This window comes from Arachis hypogaea, chromosome 2 (assembly GCF_003086295.3).
Source record: "Arachis hypogaea cultivar Tifrunner chromosome 2, arahy.Tifrunner.gnm2.J5K5, whole genome shotgun sequence".
Lineage (NCBI taxonomy): Eukaryota > Viridiplantae > Streptophyta > Magnoliopsida > Fabales > Fabaceae > Arachis > Arachis hypogaea.
The window spans coordinates 16,618,873-16,629,734 of NC_092037.1; the positions used below are offsets into that span (position 1 = coordinate 16,618,873).

General features: G+C 32.6%; 1 protein-coding gene across 1 annotated transcript; it reads right to left on the reverse strand.

Annotated features, from left to right (window-relative positions):
• Positions 1 to 5,535: 5,535 nt before the first annotated feature.
• Positions 5,536 to 7,394, reverse strand: LOC114925063 (small ribosomal subunit protein uS2-like). The gene is made up of 4 exons (XM_029291592.2): positions 7,113 to 7,394; positions 6,311 to 6,573; positions 5,982 to 6,179; positions 5,536 to 5,745 (listed from the first exon to the last, which is right to left on the reverse strand). The coding sequence occupies exons 1-4, from the start codon at positions 7,270 to 7,272 to the stop codon at positions 5,602 to 5,604; spliced, it is 765 nt and encodes a 254-aa protein (XP_029147425.1). The 5' UTR covers positions 7,273 to 7,394; the 3' UTR covers positions 5,536 to 5,601.
• Positions 7,395 to 10,862: the final 3,468 nt, after the last annotated feature.

Sequence of the window (10,862 nt, forward strand, 5' to 3'; positions counted from 1 at the left end):
TTCGTTTTTCAATCGATTCAAAAAATATACTACCATACTATTTCACAAAGTCATAACATTGAAATCGGCAAGCACAAATACACAATAGCTAACAAAGTCTTGATCCAATGAAATTTAACGATAAAAGGAATTCAAATACGACAATTAAAGAAGTTTAAAAGTTCGGTAGTCAATACAACTGAAAATAAAAATAAATTTTCATTAAAAGATAGCCAAGTTATGGTGTCTTCTCCAACAAAATAGCGAAACTTCTTAACGCAAACCAACTTAAAATAAAAAGCAGTTAAATAATAATAATAATAATAATAATATAATAATAATAATAATAATAATAATAATAATAATAATAATAATAATAATAATAATAATCAATAAAATTATTAGAGATTATTCTACAAAAAATTTAAATTTAAAACTATTTAATATTTTTGTATTTAATATAATAAAAAAATATACTATTTTAAAAAATATGTTTGTATTAAAAAAATATGTATTTAATATTTTTTTTTTTTTTTTTTTTTTTTTTTTTTTTATTTAAATATATCAAAAAAAAAAAAAAAAAAAAAAAAAAAAAAAAATAGATAATTGCTATAATTTATAAAAAAAATAATTAAACTGCCAATTTTGTTTTTTCTTGTTATATCATTCTCCTCGAAAAATGAATCCTTGCTTTCAATTAGAATCCCAGATCATGAAGACTTCTTGCAAATGTTGATCCTTAAGAAGGAAATTTCAGCATCGTTTGAGCATTAGAAAGAAGATGACGGAGTACAGCCATTAGTGATCTGCAACGGTTAAGAATTCATCAAGGCGAGTTTATCTGTGGGGCTTTAATTATAAAATTATCCTACTTTAGTTAAGATATTAACTCTTATTGAGTTAAATTAATTCAAACTAAAACTAAACATCCAATTAAATGTGCCACGTCACGGGTTAATTTACATGTTGATTTAGAGGGGGTTGGTAGAACTCAATATATATATATATTATATATATATATAATATATATATATATATATATATATATATATATATAAATCTAATGAATAAATTTATTATTATTTTTACAAAAAAAATGTAGTACAGTATTATTATGTAATTAATATAATAATTATTTTATTTTATTTTATTTTTGGAAAAAGACTGTTATGTCGAAGAGAAACGTTGAGAATTGACTTGTACATTATTTGTTTTTGGAGACTAAATGTCTGTTTTTAAAATTTACAAACCTATTTACAAATCTTGAGAATTAATTCTGTATATTAATTTTTTGGGGGCTAAAATGTCCAATTTTAAAATTCTTGGGAACTAATTTGGATAATTACTCTATAATTAAATTCGAGAATCTCTAAAGACGAATCATTTGAGATCAAAGTACTAACCTAAAATTTTTGAACACCAATTTAAATTATCTTAGATAATAATATTAGTATGACTTTGAATTATGATTATTTTATTTAATTAAAAAAACCCATGTCAAAACTATGCCCGTAAACATTATGAAAATTTCTTGTTTACAGAATAACTTATAATAAATTAATAATTAACTTTAGATACATGTTATGATTTTTCATTTCTAATTCTCATTTGATTCTATTTACAGCAGGTAATATCTCAAACAAGGCAAAACAGAAGGATTGTCGGAGAAAATATCGCGGCAAGGAATGAGAAAGGAGCAGAGGGGAACCCACATGTATCAGGGTTTAAGTGACTAGGCTACCTTAAAACTTTGCAAAGAAATCCCCTATTCCATCTCCTCTATCAACCCCAAGAAGCAACACTATTGAGCACACTAACTATGAATCATCAAACATTTCGTTGGAAACAACGGTTCAACCAGTGCAAGAAACCCTGGAAGAAATGAAACTTGCCGAGTTGAAAAAACTGGCCAAGTCAAGGGGAATAAAAGGTTCCTCTAAGCTTAAGAAGATCGAACTTATCAAAGTACTTGGATCCTAGACCTAATCCTAGTTTTCCTTGTGATGACTCTAACTACCATCAAATTGTACAAATGTATGGAACTATGGATTATATGAAACTCAGATTTCATAGATTTTATGCAAATCAACATGGTATGCTGAACCGCTAGAAGTCATAGAACGGTTCAAACACAATGCTTTTGTAGCTATAACAAGCGGTAACAGATATAACAACATTAACAAAATTAAGTCCCTTCCGAAAATGACACCCTAAATTAAATAAAAACAATACCGACATTGTATTGAACTCAAATGAAACAAATATCTTGCTTCATAAAATTGGGCAAAATCCCATCAAAACTTGAAGAAAACCAATGAAATAGTTGCATGTTGCTGACTACCATTCCAAAAAAAAAAACTAAAATAGTGCTGTCTAGGATACAATTTGTTGGGACTTGTTAAGATAACTCTTTCGTACTTAACTTGAAACCACTTCATTGCATCTTCTTTGGTGACCCTGTGTTGAATTCCAACATGGGACTTTCGTCTCCTCCGCCTACCCACACGGTATCCAGCACGCTCTAAGGCGACAAAGAAATCCATGTCATAGATCCCAGTAGAAGGATCATACCTGAAGCAAAATAACATAACATTAGCATAACACCACAACTAAAAATTATTTTCATATATTTAGCTATTTATGCTGTAAAAGATTGTAGGTGGTGCATGTGGCATCTTAATTCTTAAAGCTTTCTCTTTTACTTGTACAATATCAAGCATTTATTTTTCACACTTGTTATCTATACCAGCAGCTTCTGCTTAATTTCGTAATTGATGGTTTAATTTGTTTGGTCTTTGTATTATTATTGCAGTAGATTTGTACCTTTTTATTTGCTACATATTGTGTTTATTTGCATCCCAATTAGCTCAAGCAGAGTTTTCCGGAATCCCTCATATGTTTGTGTACTTTTAAGATACCTTGTATTTGAATTTGAGGCCATGATAGAATATAGTTTCAGTTGTCCTGAAACTCTCTTCTATGGCTTTTGTTTGACATATCGCTGTTGTTCATTTTTGGAGCAAGATAGCTCTGGCAGTTGTGACATTGATTTCAGGTTCTGCAGCAATTGGGCAAAATAGTGGTGCTATTATTTGTGGGCACACACAACTTGAGGAAAAACATTCTTTATCTAGACTTGCAGAAAGGGACAGCAGCCCCATGTTGATGATGGTTGTGTACATAATTTGTTGAGTGGAGAACCATAATATCTGACTTTGGTCCAATTTCATGTTCTGTGCTATATTGTCTTGGACGGTTGGATATAAGCTGTCTCTCCTACTTTCATTTAAATGAACTTGAACATCGATTCTTGTTCCAAATTAGATTGGAATTCTGATAAAATAATATTATTAGTCAAGCTTAATATCTTAAGGTTTCAAATAGTATAATGTAATAACTATCCAACACTGCAAGTTGCTTAACATAGTGATCAAGATAGATAGCAAAAGAATACAATGTGTATAGTGTGATCTTTATGCATGGGAGAGAGAGAGAGCATAAAGAATAATTTGATGAAATAGTGATGGAAAAGACACGGCCAAGATATTCCTATTGACTGCTGTTAGTTATAAATGCGGCTTTGTCCAATTAAGGTGCCTGATTTGCAAGGAAGGAGGAATAGTCGGTGGAGTGGATTGGTCACTGCACGTGATCTGCACGCAGCTTTGTTAGAACTTTGCACTTTCCTATGTGTTTATTCCATGATTATGATTGTTGGGTCCATTTTTATTTTACTTTTGAAATAGTTTAGCCATGTAGAATGATCTTATTTGGTCTCAAACTCTCAATGGTGCATTCGCTTGTTATGAACAGATAATACCCTCTTGCAAGTTGCAAAGCCTATAAGAAGAAAGGTGTTGCGATTTTAGCCACAGAGTCTGCGCTTGCTTGCACGCGTTACAGATCACAGAAAATTGTGGACCAGCTATTTTACCCGTGGAAAAGAATAAGTAAATAAATAAATAAAAAGAGTATAAAGTATAATATATGTATGTTCATTTAAGAAATGGAGTGGGGGTCTGTGAACTGTGATTTAATACCAGATGTGTTTGAGAATTGGTTTTTTCCAATTATTTTTTTCTTTTTCTGGGGAAGATGGATGTGGTTGCTTTTCATTTCTATAGCGTTCTTGGCTTCTCTTTCTTCACGAGTTTCTCTTTGAGCAAACACTGCTATTTAGCTGGTACTTCAACTTCCTTTTCTTGTTCTGTTCTGAGAGAGTGAGGTAATAAAGATTTCTAAAAATCTTATTTGATTGCTGTTTTTCTTGGATTCATTTCATTCATTCACCTTTTCTGATTTCTTATGCTTTTAATATTAGTCCAACAAATCATCAACCTCTTGGTAGCTTAACTTCATTCTTAAATGGTACTTATAAATTGGTAGAAGAGTTCACTTCACAACAAATTTTTGGGAAGAATAATTTCGTATGGCTTTCTGCGACATAATGAGCAAAATTTTCATCTTATTTGTTCTTCAATACATAACTTGATGCAATTTGGGGTAGTGATATATTGATAATGTTCCCTGATATTGTGCGGACTAAGTTCTGAGGATAATACTATGATGCACCTTGTTAAAATGTGGCAGAGGTTCAAGTTCAACCTTCACCCTTTGCGTTCAAAATGGCTGTCTCTCTATTTACCAATTCAAAGATTATAAGATCTAAAGGAGACATCGAGGAAATTCAAACAAGTAGAAAAATTGAAGACAATAGATCTAAATCATTCAAGGCTGAGAAAATAGAGTCACCTCATCATGAAGAGATAATGGATCTACTCGAAAGGATACGTATTTCAATATCAAAGGGTAAATCACAATACAAGGATAAGCCCTCAGCCGAATATGATCAAGATATTCTTGGTGAACCAAAGAAACAAGTGAAAGGTATTGCCTTGGTTATAATGGCAGATCTTCATATATTTTAAGAAAATACCTAAGTTTATTTTATTGTACTTTTGCATATATACTGAGGTTATCTATATTTTTCAATACTAATCAAACTGAAGAACAATCACCAAGAACAAATTTGCCATGCAAAAAGTAGCATGTCGTTGTCAATTAACTGCTCAAACTTCCATTACGAATCCTCTTAAATTGTTGAAACTAAACAAGCTTCCATCGATACGTCAACAAAATTTTAAAACTCAATACCAAGACTACAAAATACTAAATATGTATGTTTCCTAAAGAAATAATCCCAGAAGAAAAATTGCTCATGAAGCAAAGAAAACATAGAAACAAAATTCCAAACTCGATGCCTAGTCCCAGCCAGTGGGAGCAACACCTCCAGGTTCATGAATGGATGCCTGTGGGGCTGGAACTGGCTCCCAATCACCTGCAGCTACGGATACAAAAGAACTTGGGTCAAATAAACTGCCATCACAGTTTTCGACAGAACTATGTTAAGGCGCACAGATTTTCTTGCATATCGAGGGAGAATGATTCAACACAACAACCCAGAATTATTTGACTAGAACATATTAGAAGCAAATACGACAATTATGTTGCATCAAATTTAACAGATCCAGAGTGGAAATAATTATTCTTACCGGCGTCTGGGCCCAGTTAGTAGGAGCAGCTGCAATGGGTTGCTGAAGAACTGGTTCAGTTCAGGATTGTTCAGCTGTAACAGCCCCCATTCCCCATCAGCTGCGGGGAAGCAGCAGCACCAAAATCTTGAATGGCATATTTTGGGGTAGCTGGTAATTCCTCCTCCTCTTGTTGCTTGGCCTCTTCAGGTTCTCTATAGAAGAATAAATCCATCTACACATGAAAAGTTGACAAATTTAGCTAAGGTTCAAAGGAAACCACATAATAAGACTACTATCTTTTGTTAAAATATGAAATTTTTTACACCTGTATGTATAGCAAGAAAGATTGTTCTAAATAAGTGCATACGAGATCAGACACTTACAATACAGACATTGGAAAACACAATAAATCTAAAAGTGCTACAAAATAATAATAGTTCAATCCGTTAAGAGCAAAAATTAGTTTACCATCACGTCCCACGTAAGCCCCGGACGAATAGTACCCCTCATCTGCAGAACCATCCTTGCTAATAACCAAAACAGACAACCAATACTGTGCTTCCCCTTGTTATTGGCAGGAATGCCAACATCAACATAGCGCATCGGAGAATCGGTATCACAGAAGGCAATGGTCGGAATATTTCCAAGAGCACCTTCCTTAATGGGCTACACATATTTTTTTGAAAAAAAATAGAAAAACAAACCCAAGATGAGATCAATTAATAACAGAATTTCAAACTCCCACAAAAAATACATTGACAGTTAATAGTGAAATAAGTGAATAACATAAGTTGCACCTGATGATCAGTCCTTGGATCAGTCAGAATGAGTAGACGAGGCTCGTTATAGGATGTTTGCTTTTGATTAGTGAATGTTCCAGGAGTGTGCCTTCCAGCAATTGCATTCGCACCAGTGTATTGTGCAAACTTAAGGACAATTCTCTGACCATATGGCCTAGCAGACTGAACAATGATGTCCTGCGGGTTCTCGATAGCAACAATAATCCTAGCAACAAGTTGGAGCTTCTCCCATGTCTTACCAAGGTTAATTATGTAAATAACTGGGAACAAGGAATACGAAAAATCAACCAAACATAAAAATGCTTTCATAAGCTCTATCATAAAATTATGATAATAAGCTGTTTTGAATACAAAGGTGGTAATACAAAATACACTTACCCGTATCAAAATCCTGATAATTAAATTGACTCTTTGAATAGAAAACATGAAACAAATAAAGAAAAATTGACAAACCACTAGATTATAACAAATTTATAAAAAGTATATATCAAAAAAGGAACCCTAGATACAGGAAAAGATAAATGTAAAAAAACCGAATACAAAATTCACAAAAGAGCAAGGAATATATTACAAAAAAAACTACGCACATCTGTGTTGTTTGCATTAGATTTCAAGAACTGAACTACTCACTACAGTTTGAGTAAATATGAAAAAATCCATATCAGAATAAACAATTTGAGATTGAAAAGATATAACATTTTACAAAATACCCTTCAAACTCGCCATAATCGACACACTCTTCAATAATATTCAGACTCAAAATCCAAAAGAAAAAACGAAAAAGATCACGAAGACTGACCATCATTTCGGCATTTGAAGACGTAGCATTCCATCTGGAAGTCACAATTTTTGGTTCCGAGGTGGACCTCAGCAGCAAGCATCATCTGGATGTCCTGCTCCTTCTGTGACAGCTGGCGTGGCACTGCGTCAGTTGTGGCGGTGGCGGCGGAAGTGGCCATGGTTGCGGTGCAGATTTGCGCTCTTGAGAGATTTGGAGACAATGGAAGCTCCAACTCATAGCAGCTGCAGTATCAAACGAACTAGTTATTTGGAATGAAGGGTATTTTAAGGGGATCCGTTTCTGTTTCTCTAAACCCTAGTTTTGTTGTGAAATGACACCAATGCCCTCTTCTTCCTCCTCGTAAGCATAAATTATAAATTAAAATTGAGCTCTCCAAACTATTCAAATAACACTACTTAGATATGAATATGATATTAGTTAAAACTGTTTGGTCTAGTGAAACAGATCAAAGAATAAAGGAACTGGAAGCAGGGTAGTAAATTAGAGTCTAAATCATTAACCGATTCGGTTATATTCTGTTTTTATCCTTCTTCTAAGCTATATATATATATAATTGTATTATGTGCCTCGCTCTTATATATTTATTTGGCCTAATTCATTCAGACTTAACTGCCAAGACAGTAATCACCACTCAATATCATATCTAATGTAATCAAATATTTAAATAGGAACAACTCTTCACTAGAATAAAAATGCAAATATTGTTTATCAAATTGTTTTGCAATGACTTTTAAAAAGAATGAAACCATTTGGACTTAGCATAATAAACATTTATCCAGAAACAAACACAGGCACCGATAAAGGCATAGTTTTGAAAATTAGGACGACCCAAAAAATTAGTCCAATTCAGAATATTAACTCAGGAATATAAATTACACAACCAGAAATTCATAATCGGAATCAGATTAACCTAACTTTAGATTAACTCAATATTAACTCGGAAATATTAATCAGAATCAGAAATCAAATTCATATCAACCTAACTCAGAAATATAAATTACACAACCAGAATCCAGAAATTCATAGTCAGAAAATCATTAACCTAATCAGAAATCCAGAAATTCGTTAACCAAATCAGAAATTCAGAAATTTGTTTCAGATATTCGTTAACCAAATCAGAAATTCATTAACCTAATCAGAAATTTAGAAATTCAGTAACCTAATCAGAAATTCAGCAACTCAAATCTCAAGAATCCAGAAAATCAAAACACAAAAATTCAGATTAATAGGAATCTCATTAATTCAGAACACCCAAATTCGTTACCCTAATTCAGAAATCTAAATTCAGAAAAGGGGATAGAAGACCAGCGAAGACCAGGACTGACTTACCTGAACCTGATGGAGAAAAGGGGAAGCAAGACTAGCGTCCAACGAAGACCGGCAACACGAACAGGAGAAGATGACGACCACGACCAGGAAAAGACGACGACGTTGCTGAGTCTGGGGTGGGAGTCGACGCTGAGAGACCAGGGGGTGAAAGGCAGCGGCGACAAATTATTAAGGAAACAAATTATTAAGTGCCTTTTTCGTTATTGTACTTTTCTAATTCAATATAATTACCCGCACCAGGAAACATCATACTACTAATTTGTGGCTCAGAAAAAAAATTTCAGGAAAATAGTATGATCTTTAATGATTTCTAAATGCCAAGATAGCTTAATTTTGAGGAACCATTGGGAACAATATATTCCAATTTCAGAATTACAAGAAAAAAAAACCTATAAAGAAAATAATTAAAGAACAAACGCCCAAAAAAAAAAGATCTATGCTCTAACTTGGATTAAAACATAATTTCAAATTACTAATTACATCACTCTCAAGGATTGAAACTTATGTATTACTTTCTTCCAACCACATGCAATCAATCACATTTTGCACTGCAAAGGAAATTACTAGTCTGCAAAATTAAGCTAGTTTTCAATAGAAAATCTAAAACTGAAGTAGAACCATTCATCTTCTAAACCTGCAACAACCTCAAACTCCTTAAATCCTTCCAAACGTTTGTAAAAGGCCCTAGATTCCACTTAGTGAATCCTAACTGCAATCAAAACTCATAACTAACACTTACTACAACAAACAGAGAACCTGAAACTTGAGGCCTGAAACAGACTTAATCCTTGTACTAAAGTTGCTCAACCAATAAATTAAGCACAATAAGAAGGTGAATCAGCTTTATGTTTAGTCGATTCATGTATCACCGTTTTGGGTTATAATTCAATATATAAATGGTGCAGCAAATCAAAATTTTTCATTCTACAAAATATAAATTATTAATACAGAATACCATAGCATAAACTCATCAACAAGCAACAACTAATAAAATCAGAATTCAGAATTAATGGAAAATAAAAAAAATTAAAGTATGAAAAAAATGAAAAAAACAGCCACCAATTATCAGAAATTCATAGAACAAAACATCCATTAACAAAAACAATAGCCACCAACTTCAAAAAATCAAAATCACCATCAAATTCATGAAAAAAAAGCAAAAACCTAAACTAAAATCCCAAAATACAAGAAGAAAAGGAGAGAGTAGTGAATCTTACTAGGGATAAGAGAGAAATGGCTGAAGAGGTCAGAAACGCCGGTGAAGAGAAGAGCGGCGAACGACGGGAAGAGAGCAAACGGAACAGGGTGCACGGGGTGGTGCGGTGATGATGCAGTGTGGGCCGGCTGAAACGGACAGTGACGAGGCCGTGACGATGGTGGTCGGAGGTTGCTGGCTGGGAAGACGGAGAGAATGCAGAGGAAGGGTGCAGAGAGAGACGAAGGATTTCGTGAGGAGAGGAGCACTGTTGAACAACAAATGTGGTGCTCTATGTTGGAAGTGGGAAGTGGGAACTAGGAAGAGGAGTTAGGGTTAATTTTCTATATATATATGCAAAGTGAAATTACTTAAAAACCAAAATAAAAATTAAATTCATAAGGATATTTAAGTAATTTAATATATTCAGGGATTGTGGGGAATACGAAGACGGGGACGGGGATCCCCGTTCGGGTCCCCGCATCTGCTTCGGGAGAATTTTGTCCCCATCTCCGTTCCCACAGGAAAAATTTTTCACCGTCGGAGCCCCATTCGGGACGGTCCCTGCGGGGATCCCTGCTTCCTGGGGATTTTTGACACCCCTAATTAATTCGGTAAGAATCATTATATATACTTATTTTCTTACATAAATATACTAAATAATGAGAATCTACTACTATGGTTTAGTGGCTATGTCATTCCTTACTAAATTTTGGTGATTGTTTAGCATAATTTGGGTTATTAAATTTTGGTACTGATTATGGATCTTTATGATAAATTTAGTATCCAGTCACTAATCACAATTTATCTATAAAAAAATTTTGAACAGGATGAATCTAGAATTTTAGTAAAAAAGAAATAAAAAATTAAAATTTTTTATAATTAAATATAATATTATATATTTGATTAATTTTTTAATTTAAAAATATTAATAAATTCTTGTCAAATAAAGAAGTTATCTTTATTCTTATAAGATATAAAAATATCTATTTTTTATTTTTTGTTAATTAATTTATTTTATTAAGTATTGGATAAAATATGTAAAATGTACTTGTTTAATGAACTTATTTAATATCTAATAAATAATAATTTTAACATCATAAAAAATTTTAAAGTAAAAAATAAAATCATTTTTAAGTCAAACAAATTCGATCAATTATAATATTTATATATTAAAAACATAAAAAATAAAATTTATATAAATAAAAATGTCTGTTTACAAC

Excerpts from the sequence above, each read along its gene's own strand:
- LOC114925063 (XM_029291592.2), bottom strand. The coding sequence starts at position 7,272 with ATGGCCACTTCCGCCGCCACCGCCACAACTGACGCAGTGCCACGCCAG. Across the intron at positions 6,574-7,112 it reads CTTCAAATGCCGAAATGATG|TTATTTACATAATTAACCTT; the intron begins GTCAGTCTTCGT and ends CCTTGTTCCCAG. Across the intron at positions 6,180-6,310 it reads ATCCAAGGACTGATCATCAG|CCCATTAAGGAAGGTGCTCT; the intron begins GTGCAACTTATG and ends AAATATGTGTAG.